Source organism: Microcaecilia unicolor, chromosome 7 (genome assembly GCF_901765095.1).
Source record: "Microcaecilia unicolor chromosome 7, aMicUni1.1, whole genome shotgun sequence".
NCBI lineage: Eukaryota > Metazoa > Chordata > Amphibia > Gymnophiona > Siphonopidae > Microcaecilia > Microcaecilia unicolor.
The window spans coordinates 1,245,496-1,264,492 of NC_044037.1; the positions used below are offsets into that span (position 1 = coordinate 1,245,496).

The following is an 18,997-nucleotide window of genomic DNA, read 5'->3' on the forward strand; positions in this document are numbered from 1 at the left end:
GTATTGCGTTCAGTTCTGGTTGCTGTATCTCAAAAAAGATATAGTGGAATTAGAAATGGTTCAAAGAAGAGCGACCAAAATGATAAAGGGATGGAACTCCTCTCGTATGAGGAAAGGCTGAAGAGCTGAAGAGGTTAGGGCTCTTCAGCTTGGAAAAGAGACGGATGAGGGGAGATACAATCCTGAGTGGTGTACAACGAGTGGAAGTAAATCAATTTTTTTTTACTCATTCCAAAAGTACAAAGTCTAGGGGACACTCGAGGAAGTTATATGGAAATACTTGTAACACAAATAGGAGGAAATATTTTTTCACTGAACAATTAGTTAAGCTCCGGAACTCTTTGCCAGAGGAGGTGGTAACAGCGGTTAGCATATCTGGGTTTAAAAAAGGTTTGGACAAATTTCTGGAGGAAAAGTCCATAGCCTGCTATTGAGGCAGACATGGGAAGCAACTGCTTGCCCTGGGATTTGTAGTATGGAGTGTTACCACGATTTGGGTTTCTGCCAGGTACTTGTGACCTGGCTTGGCCACTGTTTGGAAAACAGGATACTGGGCTAGATGGACCATTGGTCTGACCCAGTATGGCTACTCTTCTGTTATGTTCTTAAAACTTCAATATATAAATAGTAGTAAAGTAAGGTGAAATTAGGCCTTACCTGCTAATTTTCTTTCCTCTAGATCCTCCAGACCCTTCAAGACGCTTGGGTTATGCACTCCTACCAGCAGAGGGAGACTGAGAACACTAAAACTTCTTATACAAGTAGCCTGTGCAGACCTTCTACTAACTAGTAAAACAGTAACAAAGCAGAGGAACAAAACACCTCCACCTAAACAAAACCACTGAATCCACACTCAGATCTCCTCCTCTTAAGACGGGGGAATTCAACTGCAGATGGGCACAAACGGTACCAACAAACTGCCCTTAGTAAAACTCCAGTACCCAAACCACAGGAGCTACTAGAAATATCAGCAACTGAAGTCTAAAGAAAATATCATACTGAACTGTCCGATACACTGGGTGGGCTCTTGAACGATCTGGAGGATCTAGAGGAAAGAAAATTAGCAGGTAAGGCCTAATTTCACCTTCCTCAGCAATCCTCCAGACCGTTGAAGACGCTTGGGATGTACCAAAGCAGTAAACACATCTAAGGGTGGGACCTGCGAAGCCCAGAGGACAGAACTGCAGCTCCAAAACTGGCATCCTCCCTTGCCTGAATATCCACTCTGTAATGTTTGACAAAAGAATGCAGGGAGGACCACACTGCTGCTCTACAAATGTCCACCGGTGGAACAAAAACTACTCTGCCCAAGAAGCCGCCATCCCCCTAGTGGAATGTGCCTTGAGCCCCACCGGCACCGTACGGCCATGCAATATGTAAGCCGATGAGATGGCATCCTTCAACCACCGAGCTATAGATGCCTTAAAAGCAGCCGCACCCTTCTTGGGCCCCCCATGAAGGACAAATAACCTGTCCGAAGACCTGAATTCCTCTGACTTGCGCAAGTAAACCTTCAACACTCTGCGCACATCCAATTTTGCCAAACGACACTGAGAAGCTTCCCCCATCCGGTCCCCCAAGACCGCAACAAAATCACCTGATTGACATGAGAGGAGGATACCACCTTAGGCAAAAACGAAGGGACTGGACGCAGCAAAACCTTTTCCTTACAAAACCACAGAAACGGAGGCCTACATGAAAGAGCCTGAAGTTCCGAAATCCGGCGAGCTGACGATATGGCTACCAAAAAGACCACCTTCATAGTAAGGTCTTTTATCAAACAAGACCCCAAGGGCTCAAAAGGAGAACCCGCCAAAGAGTCAAGAACGATATTAAGATCCCACTGTGGAACTACGGGCCGCTGAGGAGGACGAAGCAACTTCACCCCCCTCAAAAAACGGACCACTTCCGGGGAAGACGCAACCGACCTGCCCTGCACCTTACCCCGAAAACACGCCAAAGCAGCCAGCTTCAAAGAAGACAATGAAAGGCCCTTCTCAAAACCATCCTGCAAGAAATCTAAAATGCACGGCACAGAAGCTGTCGAAGGGACACACTCGTAACCACTCACCTCCACCTACCCTCCTCTCTTCCTTCCTGTTCACATTAATTGATTTGATTTGCTTACTTTATTTTTATTTATTTATTTTTTTGTCTATTAGATTGTAAGCTCTTTGAGCAGGGACTGTCTTTCTTCTATGTTTGTGCAGCGCTGCGTACGCCTTGTAGCGCTATAAATGCTAAATAGTAGTAGTAGTAGTCCCCACACCAATCTTCAAATATGCGCCACACACGCACAAAGGCCAAAGACATCGAACGTTTGCGAGACTGCAGCATCGTCTGAATCACCTGAGGGGAAAACCCTTTCCTTCTCAACCGTTCCCTCTCAAGGGCCACACTTTAAGAGAGAACCGATCCGGATCCGGCATGACAACTGGACCCTGACACAATAGCACTGAGCCCCCCAGCCGCAGCGCATCAGATCCCTGAACCACGGCCAACGCGGCCAATTCGGAGGGGACCTGCATGACCTTCTACCCTCTGTAGGACTCGACCTATCAAGGGCCACGGGGGAAACACGTACAGCAATACCCACTGAGGCCACGGAAGGACCAATGCATCGATCCCTTCCGCTCGCGGATCCCGATGCCAACTGAAATACCGAGGAACCTGAGCATTCTGTGCCGACGCCATGAGATCCACTACTGGCATTCCCCACTTTAGAACTATCTGGTCGAACACTGACCGGTGCAGAGACCATTCTCCAGGGTCCAACATGTGTCTGCTTAGAAAATCCGCATTCACGGCCACGTGCGCCGCCAAAATCTGCACTAGATGCCTTTCCGCCCAACTCATGAGCAGAGCTTTGTACCGCCTTGCCAGTTGACATACGCTACCCGCTGTCGGACATGACTCTTACCGCCTTTCCGACCACACTTGAGCGAAACGCCAACAGAGCTAGCCGAATCGCCCTCATCTCTAACCGGTCGATAGACCACTGAGCTTCCTCCGACGACCACCGCCCCTGCATGGACCGACCGAGACACTGAGCTCCCCAGCCCAGCAGACTGGCATCCGTTACCAGAATCACCCACTGAGGAGGTTCCAACGGCATGCCCTTTTTCAGATGTGCCGAGCACAGCCACCACTGGAGATTGCGCCGAGGAGCCCCCTCAATGGCAACCGCAACTCCAAACTGTGTACCCGAGGAGACCACCTGGACAACAGAGCCGCCTGAAGCTGACGCATATGCGCCCTGGCCCATGGTACTACCTCTATTGTCGCTGCCATGAGGCCCAGAACCCGAAGGTACATTCGAACCGTTGGACTCTGAACGGACATTAACAGCCGGACCTGCTGCTGAAGAGGCGATCCGAGAATCTGGCAGAAAAACACGACCCACTGCCGTGTCGAACCGCACTCCCAAGTACTCCAGACTCTGCGATGGGATCAACTGACTTTTGACTACATTCACTACCCATCCGAGCGATTCCAGAAACGCGACCACCTGAGCCGTCGCCGCCACATTGTGAGCCCGAGTCTTCGCCCGGATCAACCAGTCGTCCAGATACGGATGCAACAGAATTCCCTGCCTCTGCAACGCCACTGCTACCACCACCATTATCTTAGAGAAGGTGCGTGGAGCCGTTGCCAGACCAAAAGGCAGAGCACAGAACTGAAAGTGCCTCCCTAAAACAGCAAAACGAAGGAAACGCTGATGGGCCTCTCGAATCGGCACATGCAGATACGCTTCCGTGAGATCCAGTGACGTGAGAAATTCTCCCTGACGAACAGCCACTATGACCGAGCGCAGAGTCTCCATGCGGAAGGATGGCACCTTGAGCGCCCCATTGACCCTCTTGAGATCTAAAATGGGTCGAAACTGGTCCTCCTTCTTCGGCACCACAAAGTAAATGGAACAACAACCCATTCCCAGCACGTGCCGATGAACGGGTACCACAGCTCCCAACTGGATTAAGCGACCCAGAGTCTCTTGAATAGCCTTTAACTTGACTCGAGAGTGACAAGGAGAGGGAAGAAACAAATCCGGCAGCGGGTGCTCGAACTCGAGCGCATAACCGTTGCAAAACACCTCCAGCACCCACTGATCTGAAGTAATTTGGGTCCACCCCTGATAAAACAGACAAAGTCGCGCTCCGACCTTCACCAGAGGCCGAACCCGCACACCTTCATAAGGAGGACTTATTACCATTTCCGGCACCTCCGGAGGAGTCCCGACCTCCTTGACGACCCCCTCGAAAGGGCTGCGTCTGCTGGAAAAACCGGCTTTTAGAAGGAGACACAAATCTGCCCGGCCTGTACCGCCTCGCGTCCTTAAACCGACCTCTAGTCAAACCACCTTGACTAGCTGCCTTAGGCCGTAACTCCGGCAACCGTGAGACCTTGGTATCCCCAAGACCACTCATCAGTTTATCCAAGTCCTCTCCAAACATAGAACCTTTGAAAGGTATAGAACACAACTTTGCTTTAGAGGCCGCATCTGCCACCCAGCCCCTAAGCCAAAGAGCCCTGCGAGCCGTCACCGCCAGAGCCATATTCTTAGCCGAAGCCCTTAGCAAATCATAAAGGATGTCCGCCAAAAACAAAGAACCCATCTCCAATTTGGCCAGGTCCTGAACAAAACCAGTCCTATCTAACGCAGGCTCATCCAAGAGCTTCTCCGCCCAATGGAAACAAGCTCTGGCTACCAAGCCCCCGCACACAGAGGCTTGCAAGGCCAAAGCCGACAAATCAAAGCTGCGCTTCAGAAAGGACTCTAGCTTCCTATCCTGAGGATCCCGTAAGGCTGTACCGCCATCCACCGGAATGGCCGTAGCCTTAGTAACCGCCGTAACCACCGCATCCACAGCAGGTGGTTTCAGCAGGGCCTAATCTTCCGGAGGCAAGAGATACAGCCGCACCATAGCCCTGGACACCTTACAAGCAGCCTCTGGCACAGACCATTCCTGAAAAACCATGTCCCTAATGTCTGAATTCATGGGAAAGGAACGGGAGGCTCTCCGAATCCCCTTAACCAAGGGATCTACCTGGGGTCCCTCCGCAGAGGGAGTGGCTGCCGGAGCAAACTTCAAAGTAGAGATCACCTGATCAATGAGTTCTAACAACTCTTCCTTATGAAAAATGTGAACCACTGAAGAATCTTCCCCAGGCCTTAGCCCATCCTGATCCTCAGACACATCTAAGAGATCCTCCTCTCCTGGGTCACTCCAAACGTCCGACCCAGTCAGAGAAACTATCTCCATAGGCTCCGAAATATCCACCCGTGGGTGCTTAACTCCCACTGAGCTAGCAGCCTCCGGGGAACAAACAGCTCTCCAGGCATTATACAGAGACCAAACTAACTCAGGAAGGAAGCCAGACCCCCCACCCAGACGCTGCTGAAGCCCCAACATTTCCCGCAGTCTCCGCGACAGAGCCCCCTCGCTCCGGAGGCAGCAGGTCCATCGCGTGATCCGCAGCTAAACTAGGCATGCTTCCCACCACACAAGGGTCCCTCGGCGCCGGTATGGAATGCGCGGCCAAAAACGGCTCCGTCAAGGTCGACCCAGGACGCGCAGCCAAAATGGCCGCAAGTCCCGCCATTGCCGGCCCGGAATGTGCGGTCAAATCGCCGCCCAACACCTCCGCCGACTCAGGGGAAAGCACGGTGGGCAAGAGCGCTGAAAATGTAGGCTCCCCACAAAATCTACATTGGCCACCTTTCAATTCAACGCCACGCTTCGCACAAAACCGACACCTCACCGGCTTAGACATAATGGCCACGAACACAATAAAAACAGTTGCTTCGTGCTCTGACAGAGTAATAGGCAAAACCGCCTAAGGCAAGAACGCCCTTGAAGACGTTTTATCTCTGGACTCCCACAAGAACAGCCAAAACAGCCGCCTTTTAAAAACGTTTTTTTTTAAACCTCGCTGCTGATGCCTAAACGCCTCAAGGGTACAGAACAAGGTCTGTAGCCGAGGTCAAGCAATCCTCCAAAGGAAGAGCACAGGGGGAGGGACCCGGCCACTTGGGTGTGACACCCCACAGGGAATAAGAAGCCCTTTAGGACTTACACCCTGTAATAGAGATGCAAGTGTGGGTTCTCTAACATTTACAACCCAACCTAGAAACCCCAAACGGGCCTTCCACACTGAGTACACTGCACAGGCTGCACACATCTACCCTCTGCTGAGACTGAGAAAATACTGGTTAGTAGAAGGTCTGCACAGGCTACTTGTAAGTTTTAGTGTTCTCAGTCTCCCTCTGCTGGTAGGAGTGCATAACCCAAGCGTCTTGAACGGTCTGGAGGATTGCTGAGGAAGAATTCAAGTTAAAAACTCAAAACAAAAATGTGAACTTCCAAAGCATCATCAATAAGCACTTCATATATTTCAAGAGACTACTAATCATTACATTTCTCAGATGTTTCCAACAATACACACAGGAGTGGAATGGCCTAATAGTTAGTGCAGCAGGTGGGTTGAGATCCTGGAGAACCAGGTTCAATTCCCTGTGCAGTCCACGTGACACTGGGCAAGTCACTTAGCCCTCCACTGCCCCAGGTACAATATAATACTTGATTGTGAGCCCATTAGAGACAGTACCAGTACCTGAAAACTGTAAACCACTTAGGTCTAAGCGGTATTAAAAATACTGAAAATAATAAACATGAATTTGGGCTGCAAAAAGCCTAAGGGACCAGTACAGTATATGGGGTAAATTGTATCTAATGATTGCCGCATAAAGCCTAAGTGTTAGCCCTAACACGCATCTGGGGTTACCCTGTGGCCTCCTGGAGGATCTAACCCAGCACTGCCTGCACTGGCATACCCTCCACCCACCTGCTGGATCCCGAATGCCTCTGGACATGTCTCCCACCCACAATCTTGGGGCCTCAAAGTTTCTATAAAAACACTCACAGACTAAGAACACAAACTGCCAGGATTCTTAGTCAGTCCAGGACAACAGAACTAACAGATGTATCATCAAAAAAGGTTAAAACAGTGAACAGTAAAAGTTTTAAACAGCAAAGAGTAACAAGTAAAACAAGGATTTGGTGTTAAATCTAGCTGAACACTTTTTACTATGTACATAGTACCTGGGGAGATCAGGAAAAGTAACTGCTCACAGGAATTAAACAGGGCCTCAGTACATAAGTCTACCCCGTCCACACTCCCAACTTAGACAGCACAGAGAGTTAGCACAAGGGGGTTTGGCCAATGGTACTGTACGTTACTTTTCTCTTTTGGGAAATGTAGCTGAAAAGAAAACAGACCTCTGTTACAGCTATAATGCAGAGGTCAAATACCACCTGCTGGCCAACCAAGGGAAATACCCTGAAGGGAAGAAAAGTGTCACAGGGTTGCAATACAAATCACAAAGCATGAAAGACCACAGTTTTGCCACAATGATCATAAGATTAAAAAGCAAGACGGATGTTGGGTGTATAGGGAGAGGAACAGAAGCAGGAAAAGAAATATTTTATCATCCACTATCATTTTAGATGAGTTGCTCTTATAAGGTAAGTTAAAATATTTAAATTCCAACATGTTATATTGTGTGAATGGACTTCAAAACTAAGAACACAAGAATAGCCATACTGGGTCAGAACAACGGTCAATCTAGCCCAGTATCCTGCTTCCAACAGTGGGCAAGCCAGGTTACAAGTACCTGCTAGAAACCCAAATCGTTACAACATTCCATCGTACCAATCCCAGGCCAGCAGTGGCTTCCCCCATGTCTACCTCAATAACAAACTATGGACTTTTCCTCCAGGAACTTGTCCAAACCTTTTTCTTGAGCGCTGACTCTAAGATGGACCCTAGCATCAGGTAACTATGATTTGGATTATTCTTTGTAAAGTCCCAAAAGACAATGCAACAGTAGAGGAAGCCACAAACCAAAACCAGCCAAAGGGATGAAGCAAAAATCCCGTCCCCCCCACCCAAAAGCATAAGGTTCTTACAAGTCTTAATAAACCTCTAGCTGTGATTTTATCATCAGTCAAAGGAGGACCATTAAGATATTTTTTCAAATTCAAAAAATATTTAATGAAAATATACTTTTAGAAATAATTAAAGGAATGTATATGCACAAGCATGCTATAGCACTTGATTTGATTTAAAATGGACTAATGACGAAACCTGAGCAGTTTGAAGTCCAATCACACAACATAACTTGTGTTAAGGAATTAGAATGTTTTAGCCTCTGCTTAAGTCTCTGATGATCTTCAGAGTACTGGAAACTGTACTTTCAAAAAGATATAAATAAGATGGAGTCTGACCTTGAGTACTGCGTTCAATTCTGGTCACTGTATCTCAAAAAAGATACAGCGGAACTAGAAAAGGTTCAAAGAAGAGCAACCAAAATCATAAAGTGTATGGAACTCCTCTCCTATGAGGAAAGGCTAAAGAGGTTAGGGCTCTTCAACTTGGAAAAGAGACCGATATGATTGAGGTCTACAAAATCCTGAGAAGTATGGAGCAGGTGGAGGTGAATTTGTTTTTTTACTCTTTCAAAAAGTACAAGGACCAAGGGACACAATGAAGTTACATGGAAATACTCTTAAAACAAATGAGGAAACATTTTTTTCACTCAAATAATTTGGTAACAGCAATTAGCTTATCTGGGTTTAAACAAAAAAGGTTTCTGAAGAGAAGTCCATTTCTGTTGTTGAGACAGACATGGGGGAAGCCACTGCTTGCCCTGAGATTGGTAGCATGGAATGTTGCTATTATTTGGGTTTCTGACAGGTACTTGTGACGTGGATTAGCCACTGTTGGAAACAGGATACAGGGCCAAATGGACCATTGGTCTGATCTAGTATGGCTATTATGTTCTTATAACCACCCATCAGAAAGCATATGTGGATAGAATCTCAATACGTGTGTGGCAGAAGCTGACCCCTTTCCAGTGAATGTCCAAAGGAGCTGGCATGGATAAACCTGCATTCACCATCGTAAGAGAGGCACAAGAGGCTGGATGCACCCCCCCCCCAAACATGCCCTGCCCTTCAGGTATGCTATACTCTGTGTTCACCCACCCTTTCTGCTAGTCCTGAAGCCAAACTCATCTTCTCTATAATAGGTCCATAGCAAACATTTCACAATGTGAGTTTCTTACATTTAGACAAAAATTAAACATATTTCAGATTTTCTTTTCTTAATTGTATTAAGTAGAAACAGAGAAACATCAGAAAAAGACCATATGGCCTACCCAGTCTGTCCATCCACACTAACTAAACTCTACAATCCTTCCTCTCTCAAAAGATTCTCTGTGCTTGTCCTATGCGTTCTTGAAATCAGGTTTAGCTTTCACACCACCTCCACCAGGAGGCCATTCCACATATTCACTACAGTTTCCGTAAATAAATATTTCTTTGGGTTATTCCTCAGTCTATTTCCCCTCATTTCAAAGCTTCCTTTCAATTGAGAGACTCATCTTCTGTGGATCTAAGCCACAGAGGTATTTTGTCTCTATCATACGTTATGTTACATCTCATCTTCCCCGTCTTTCTTTCAAAGTATACAATATTGAAATTATGTCCTCATACGCTTCATGAAGAACACTGACCATTTACTAGCAGCACTCTGGACAGACGCCATCCTGTTTACATCTTTTTGAAGGTGCAGTCTCCAGAATTGTACATAGTACTCTAGATGAGGTCTCACCTCCTTTTTCTTACTGGCCATTCCTCTCCCAACGCATCCAAGCATCCTTCTAGTTTCAACATCACCTTTCCTACTTCTCTCTGGCCACCTTAAGAATCATCACATATGATCAAACCCAAGACCCACTCCTCCTCCATCGCCAAGCTGTGCCACATGCTGAGTTATTGCAGCCCAAATGGATGACCCTGCATTTATTAGTATTTGCTGCCAAATACTGGACCATTCACTAGGTCCCTCCTCTTCTCAGCCACACTAGCAGGGATATCTACCCTATTGCAGACCTTGGTGGTATTCACAAAGAGGCATACTTTACCAAACAGTCCCTTGGCAATATCGCTAACGGAAAAATTAATTGATAATTTTCTTTCCTTTCGTCCTAAAGGATCAGTCCAGACAACTGGGTTGAGACAACTTGCCAGCAGATGGAAATAGAGAGCTCCGAGTTGAGACAAGTATTTGATAAAGCAGTGAAAGTGCGACTTCAAGAGAAAAAACTCCAGCCTCTAGATAGAAAACGGAACTATAATATAAAGGGCAAAATTCAAGCCTTAGAAATAATGGAACCAGAACACAAACACCCAAAATTACATAGAACCTGGAAAAACCGAAGCCATCACAGAAGGGTGGGCTCAGGAGTGATCCTTTGGGACTACAGGAAAGAAAGTAATTAACTCATTTTTCCTTCCATTACATCTCAAGGTTCAGTCTAGACAAATGGGATGTACAAAAGCAATCCTTAAGAGGGGAGGGACTGATATCCCTGCAGCGAGAACTGTGGAACCGAAGGAAGCATCTGCTCAAGCAACACATCCAAACGGTAATGCTTAACAAAGGAGTAAGACCGCATCGCTGACAGACAGGTCTCTGACAAAGAAATCACCAAAGACCTGGAAGAATGAGCCTTGACGTGTATGGGAGCAGATCTAACCCTCACAATGAGGCATATTTTCAAAGCACTTAGCCTCCCAAAGTTCCATAGAAACCTATGGAACTTAGCCTCCCAAAGTGCTTTGAAAATATGCTTCCATGTAAGCTGAAGAAAGCCTCCTTAAGCCAGTCGCCTTGGAGGCCAGCGAACCCTTCCAGGGTCCCGCAAAAGGGGACAAAAAGATGATCAAAACGCCTGATATCATTGATAGTGGTAAGATAGTGCATAAGGAGATGCACTCTTCGGAAAAAAGGACGGCACTATCAGAATGGAAATTCCCCAGTCAGAAAAGCAGAGCAAAGGATCCCTGCAAGAAAGCTTGAAGCTCTGAAACTTTCCATGCTGATAAAATGGCAACTAGAAATACTCGCAGAAAACAGCCAGTCTCATGACCTCCAAGGCACTGAACCCCATGATCTTCCCACAGTTCAAGCTCTCGCAAAAAGAACCAGTGGCCGCTTTTTTGTTGTTGTTGTTAAAGATAGAAGCAGAAGAAAAAGATAAGGGAAGACAGAGAAAGAGTTAGAAAGTGGCAACGAGGGAGCAGTAAGGGACCTACACACTAGACCACCAATCAAGTCACCACCGTGCACATGAGCTGCTATCCTGCTTGCTGGAGATAGAAAATATTGGCTTGGTTGGTAAGCATAGCAACTTATGAAGCACAAATTAGAGTTCTCTATGTCAACCTGTTGGCCAATGGTCATAAGCCATTTGTCTCGACTGATCGTTGGCACATAATGGAAAAAAATATTTAAAAGAAACAGACCTAGAACTGAACCTTGTGGCACACCAGTGGTAACATCCTTTTTCTCAGTGAGGAGAAATGTTCTATTTTACTTCCATCTCAATTTTGTTTTTATAGCCTACACAGTACAGTCTTCAAATACAATTTTCTCAGAAGCCAGTAAAATCAGCTTCCAAGGTGGCTCTGCTTTTCTCCTCCACTTTGACTTGTTGGCAGCTTTCAGTACTGTTGATAACAGTCTTGTTAAAGTGAGTAAACTAGGTAACATCTGGATCAAGTCTTGTGTTAGATTAAAGATTTCCTGGACAATCTTATGTGGTTAAAAAGGTTTTTTTTTTTTTCTGTCATGGAGACCTGTATGCAGGGTCCCCTAAGGAACCCATTTTATCTCCTACGCTGCCACTACGTATGGCAGGAGGTGGTGAATTGATCCTTTCCGATGTGGATAATTTCATCAGTCAATTCTATTGTAGATGAATTGTTTGTTAATATCCTCATCTGTATCAGGAAGGTAGAACGTTGGGCCATATCTAATATGCTAAAATTTAATGCTCAACTACTATGGCTGGGTAATGGTCCCAGGCTAATTTCCAATACTGTGTCGCTGAATATCGCCGAATCACTTACAATTTTTTACACCAAACTACTAGCATAGTGGACTCCTCTGACTGACTCTCGGGTTAAGAATTTATATAAAAGATGCTTCTTTAAAGAACTGAAAGTTATTCTATCATATACTGGATGCAAGCACTAACCTTATTTCAGTTGGATTATTGCAATACTCTCCATACTGGCATTTCTGCTATTTCAATGAAAAGGATCAAACTACTACAAAACACAGTGACCAAGTTAAACTTTAGATAAAAATGTTATGACCTGCGTGGGAACAGGGTTAGTGGGAATACCGGGGATCCAGCCTACCTATCCATTCCCTTGTGCAGTGGCAATTATAATAGCACTGAACAATTAATGGATATGATAGATAGCATTGAAATCCTCATAGATGTTAACAAGGACTTCTGTTGAGTTATTTTAGCACAAGTCGTGTTATTTTAGTACTAGGGACAGGCGGGCATGGAGGAGATTACTTGTGGGGATGGGCGAGAACAGGTGAAATTTCTGTCCCTGTGCAACTCTCTATGCTACACCTCTTACATTCCCTTCATTGGCTGCCACTGAAAGCTTGTTTTGTTTTTAAGATTCGAGATAGTGCAGCTCCTGGGTTTCTTTCTAGCCTGATCTTTGAGCACTTGGTAAGATGATCATGTAGATTAAAAGATAATTATATTTTACATTTCCCATCATTTATAAATATTCTACACAAAAAGATTTACGACAGGCTATTTTTCTGTCAAGCAGTGCATATTTGGAATGCTCTACCATCCTCTTAACTCAGGCATCTTCTTATGTACTAGGTTAGCAGGGCTACAGGAAAAGAAATGTTTAAAATTTCACCTCAAATTCCTTTCCTGTCATCTTCCATACCAGAACAATCCAGAAAGTGGGATATACCTAAGCTCCACCTGCACCAGGTGAAAGACGATCAATGCAGCTCTCTGGACTTGTTCAGATCAGGAGAATCTGTTTTGGACACATCCAATCTTCAACCCTTTGAGTAGGAATGGAATGCAAGCAATGCCTCTGTCCTACACAGATTCCTGCCCTCCCCCTGGTACCTGCAAACTCTTGCTGGTGTGACCAGGGAATCATATCTGGAATTTGACGCTCTTGGGACTATATCATTTTAAGAACTCATTCATAGCCAAAGTAGCATATCTGACTTTCAACTGGGAAAATCACAATGGAGGCCTATGCCTCATCCTTATTGACTTATCTGCTGCTTTTGACACTGTGGATCACCACCTACTCCTTGATATTCGATATGCTGTCCTCGATTGGATTTCATGGCTCTGGTCTACCTGCTATCCCATTGAACACTGTAGCATATGCTCTGGTAGATCCTCTTTTACTGCTATCCCACTATCAGTCGGTGTACCTCAGGACAGTTAGCCACACTTTCAATCTGAACCGTCACTTGGTCTCCAGACTACATTTCTATCTTTAAAGGAGACCCTGTCCACTGGGTCTATTATACACATTTAGAATATTGGCACACGTATTTCAGCAGAACTGAAGCTAAGGGGGTCCAGGAGCCTTCTGAGGATGACAGTGAACATCTTCGTTTAACCATGCCGGAGACATTGAGAATCTTGATTCTTCTTGAATTGGTTTGCTGATTACACAAGTTTTTAGCTCACTATTTTAAAAAGACTGATTTCTACTGACCCTGATGCAGCCCGTGTTAGGTCTTACAATAAAAGACTCTTGACTACCCATCTTGAACAGCCCTTGATGCTTTTTTTTGTATTTCCAGTATTGCGGGTACTTTCACCTCTTCTGTTGCTCTAAAGCTATGCTTGATATTTTCATTCATTGGTTAAGAGAATCAGGCTGACAACTAGGGAAGTCAGGTTCAAATCCTGCAGCTGCTCTTTGTGATTTTGGGCAAGTCACTTAACCCTCTATTGCCTCAGGTACAACTTAAGATTGTAAGGCTTCCCAGAAGAAGGCAAATACCTAGTGTACCTGAATAAAATTCATCTTAGGATACTATTGAAAAGGTGTGAGCCAAATCCAAATAAAAATATTTTTCTCTATTCAATTGGATATCAACACCTACAGGCACCACTTGGGTACTGTTACTAAAAACATTCAATTCCTTGAATGTGCCCATTGTACCTCTTTAAACTGACTCATAATGCCATCTTATTACTAGATCTTAAACATCTGTTTGAGCAATGCTAGCTTACCCTAGCTGCTAAATACATAGTAACATAGTAGATGACGGCAGAAAAAGACCTGCACGGTCTATCCAGTCTGCCCAACAAGATAAACTCTTATGTGTATACCTTACCTTGATTTGTACCTGTCTTTTTCATAAATAGGTCAGTTTATCCCCCCCCCCCCCCCCCGAATCTCTTTAAACAACAATTAAAAAATATTCAATTTATTTCTTATTACCACTGGTAACCAATAACACCAGCATGACCACCTGGGCAGGAAGAGTGGTTATGCTGCAAATTCCATATCAAAATAAATGGAAATCCAGCTATCACACCATTACAATTGTGGCTGAAAGCTGCACGGAGAGGCAAAGAAAACCAGAAACAGGTGATGGGCTGGAGGGAAAAGAGGACCTATACCAAACCATGGAAGCAACTTACCAGCCTGATGAATCCAAAGCCCTTATCCTTATGGATGAAGACTTCTCCTGGCTTGCCATATTTCTCAAACATCTTGCGTAGCTCCTCCTCATTGATGTCTGGGGGCAGATTTCCTACAAAGAGGCGGCTGCGTTGTGTATAGGTCTTCTCTCCTGGTTTTCGGAAGTTTGTCAGATCAATGGTGAGACCTTCATCTAAGATGACATAAGAAATAGTATTGTTACATTACATAAAACAAGAAATTCCCTTCACATCCAAATGCATCTAAGTTCCCCCCCCCCCCCCCGCCTCAACCACCACCACCAAATTAAATTCCAATAAAACCTTGGGAAGTTAGTTTTATACATAGAGATTAAACAGTCTTAGTCCAATAAGAATATACCAATGCATATTTCAATAAAGGCAAAGAACAGACTTACTGACGCTCTCAACAGAGGCCTGCTGCCCATTGGAAGGGGAGTGAGGCTCCATCTCCTCCTGCTCCTGGTGTTGGTGGTGCTGCTTCCTTGGAGTATGGTTTTGCTGATCCATCCTGAAGCCCCTGTTGCCCTGCATCTTTACATATCATAACAAAACACAATACTTTAAAGATCTGCAATTCTTGCAACATTAAGACAAAACTTATCTGAACTTTAGTACAGTACCGTTTTCATCTGTTATTCCATTAATGTTCTCTATACATGTTACTTTTATACACTATATATCCCATGTTTCTTATATAAATACTAATTGTATATGTTTATTCAGTCATGGTGATACCATGAGGGAGCAATGTAAGCCACATAGTGCCTGCAAATATGTGGGAATATGTGGGATACAAATGCAATAAATAAATAAATCCTATATTTTTGGGCTTCAGGTAAGTGACTCCTATTCCCTGTAAACCTGGCACCCTAGGTATGCAATACAACTTGCATATAACCTTGAAAGTCTGAGAATTGAAGAAAGGCTACAAAAATTAAGACAATATCCTGTGACTAAGAAGAGGAAGGATCACACCTTTCCTAGAAGCTTAGTCTATTTGCAAATCCACCTATCCCGTCCTTGCCCCAAGGTAAGCTATTACTTAGTTCATGCTACAGAATAATGGCTTAAATCAAATGAAAAACAAAACAAGCAAAAGAAACAGTTAAGCCAAGGTAGTGCAAGTGGAAAGCAAGAAGCTTCCCAGTCATTTATAGTACAACTATTCTTATGCGGATATACTTTTCTATCATTAGTTGTATTTAGTATATTATACACTTTCTCAAACATAGTAACATAATAGATGACGGCAGAAAAAGACCTGCATGGTCCATCCAGTCTGCCCAACTTTTATGTGTATACCTTATCTTGATTTGTAACTGTCTTTTTCATAAATAGGTAAGTTTATCCCCCCCCCCCCCCCCCCCCGAATCTCTTTAAACAACAATTACAATATTCAATTTATTTCTTATTACCACTGGTAACCAATAACACCAGCATGACCACCTGGGCAGGAAGAGTGGTTATGCTGCAAATTCCATATCAAAATAAATGGAAATCCAGCTATCACACCATTACAATTATGACTGAAAGCTGCACGGAGAGGCAAAGAAAAACAGAAACAGGTGATGGGCTGGAGGGAAAAGAGGACCTATACCACTACTAGTTGTTTGAGAAAGTGTAGTCATTTATAGCAGAAAGATGTGGTAGCCATGTTAGTCCACTTATAAAACTAATCAATAGAAACAGAATAAAATAAAACATAGAAAAGAAAATAAGATGATACTTTTATTGGACTAACTTGCTACATTTTTATTAGCTTCTGAATGTAGCCCTTCTTCGTCAGATCAGAAATAAGCAAATTTTGATAAGTAACAGCATATACAAATGAAACATCACAGTATTTCAGTGACAGTCTGAAAGGATGACAGAGGGGTGGGTTCAATGAGAGACAAGGGAAAGGGAAATGGGACTTGATATACCGCCTTTCTGAGGTTTTTTGCAACTACATTCAAAGTGGTTTACATATATTCAGGTACTCATTTTGTACCAGGGGCAATGGAGGGTTAAGTGAGTTGCCCAGAGTCACAAGGAGCTACAGTGGGAACTGAACTCAGTTCCCCAGGATCCAAGTCCACTGCACTAACCACTAGGCTACTCCTCCAATCCAGGGCTGAGAGGGTAAGGGGCTGAGAGGATAAGGGACAGGGTGATATGCATGGCGCTCAGAGGGTGACAAAGCAGTGGAATTTTATGATTTTATGGTGAGAATACTGAAAGGAAATTTTAAAACAATACAGGAACGCAAGACCTTTGAAGTAAAAATTATTAAATATTTTGACACCCACCAGACAGGAGTTAAAGACCTGGGTTTTTAAGCACATTATAAACCATGAAATGCCACTGCTTTGTCACCCTCTGATCACCATGCATATGTCCCTGTCCCTCAGTCTCATTTCACTTATATATGCAGTTACTTAAACATTTTTGCATATTTCTGATGTGAGGAAGAAAGGCTACCTTCAAAAGCCAATACAAAAATGTATTGTTAGTCCAATAAAAAAGGTATCATCTTTCTTTTCTCTGTTTTATTCAATTTCTATTGATTACAGTCATTTTATAGAAAAGCAAGATCAGTGAGAATCCACATATTTTTTTCTAACTGCTCCATCACACTCACCCCCCCCCCCCCAATGTCTGCTCCCCTTTTTCCTAGGCGCCTCCAGCAGCCCTTCTAAATCTTCCTTCCCAACCATCCCCTTTTCCCAGTACTTACCACTATTCTTTTGTTTGTTTTTATAGCCATCTATGGTTAGATCCTATACGTCATGTGATTGATTGCATATTTTATGTAATTTGTACGGCTACTATTGGAAGCTGAAGTGTTCTTTTCCAGACTTAATATGTCACCACTTTCCTATACCTCAGGCTAGGCGGTATAACTAGGCCATGTCTCTCCCATATGATATTTAGTAGCTCCCCTTCATCCCCCTCACAGGCCCAGAGCCCTCACTCTCTCCTGCAGTTTTCAGGTTGCCTTCACGCAACCCCCCCTCCCCCTCCTTTCATTCTGTCGCTCTTTCGATCCTCCTCCCTCATTATCACCCCTCCCACCCCCCTCCAAACCTCTTCCCCACGACGTTCCCCCCCCCCCCCCCCCCCCCCCCCCACCTGATTTCCCGGCTCTATTTTGCTCACCATCATCTTCCCTCTGTCCCGTCTGTCGTCTCGGCTCTGCATCGTTTCCCCACCCCCCGGCCGTCCTTCCGCTTCGCTCGCGTCTCTTCTCTCTCTCTCCGACCTTTCCTCTTCTCTCTCCGCTGCGTCTGGTGCACCTTGAACCGGATGGAACCTTCCTTCAACGTCTCGCGACGATTTTCAACCGGATAGAACCTTTCCTCAACGGCTCGCGCCCTCCCGCGCAACACAACAGCGACCAGGCCCGGACTAGAAAGGGAAAAAAAAAGAGCGCGTGCCCAGCGGAAGTTCTGTGAACGGAAAGCGGAGTCCGAAATCCCGCCTCCCTCAAGGCCTCTGATTGGATTTCCTTTTCCGCCACTTTGAAAACTCAGTCCAGGATTGGTCGGCTTGGCAATCAATTCACAGTTTTTCCAGGACAACCCTAATAATAACCGGCTCTTAGATACTAGTTGGCAGCCGAGAAAAAAGGGGCCTGGTAGTCTACCACAGCAGGTTTGTGTGAACGGTGGAAGACCCCCCCCCCCTCCCCGGAGGAAGAAGAAGAAGAAATAGAAAACGTAGTGCAAGGCCTGGGCGCATGCGTAGTGCATCTGTCTTTGTTTAAAGGGGTAGAAGCGTGGCGGGCGCAGGGGAAGCGCGGGCATAACGCAGTCCGTTCCTATGACAAGGCCGGCACAACCATTAGGCAACACTAGGCTGTCGCCTAGGACAGCATTTTTTTTTTTTGGGGGGGGGGGGGTTGTGTGTGAAAACAACAGAATCAGACCTGCAACCACACAAACTTTAGGAATCCTCAGGGCGTAGCCAGACAGCAGATTTTGGGTGGGCCTAGGCAAGAAGTGGGTGGGCACCACGTGTTCTCCCTCCCTCACACACACAAAAAAAAAATATCTCAACTGGCGGGAAAATGCTTCCCTCCACCAGAGCAGTCTGCAGCAGGCATGCACTGAAAACAGAGGATGTGCAGGTGCCAGTATTGTGGAGAGCAGCGTTTTTGTTACCATCGGGGAAGTCTTCAGCTTGCTGGGATCCCCAACAGCTACCGCTAAACATGTGCTACTGTTGGGTGGGCCTGAGCCCTAACTAGGTGGGCCTTGGCCCATCCTAAAGCTGGAGATTTACCTCTGCTATGTTGAAGAATTTCTCAGAGGCCCCTGTTTCCACATCCTCCGACAAAGAGTTCCAGCGACAAAATATTTCCTCCAGTTTGTTTTTAAAGTATTTCCATGTAGCTTCCTCGTGTGTCCCCTAGTCTTT

At 45.2% G+C, this 18,997-nt stretch overlaps 1 protein-coding gene across 1 annotated transcript in view; it reads right to left on the reverse strand.

Annotated features, from left to right (window-relative positions):
* The window catches only part of NONO (non-POU domain containing octamer binding), a 78,498-nt gene extending 60,479 nt beyond the window's left edge, over positions 1–18,019 (reverse strand). Inside the window, exons 1-3 of the mRNA XM_030208919.1 lie at positions 17,738–18,019; positions 14,995–15,130; positions 14,576–14,769 (exon numbers count right to left, since the gene is read on the reverse strand). Of these exons, the coding sequence (XP_030064779.1) occupies positions 14,576–14,769; positions 14,995–15,130; positions 17,738–17,779 (372 nt within the window). The 5' untranslated portion in view covers positions 17,780–18,019. The remainder of the gene's footprint in view (positions 1–14,575; positions 14,770–14,994; positions 15,131–17,737) is intronic.
* Between the last annotated feature and the right edge of the window lie 978 nt (positions 18,020–18,997).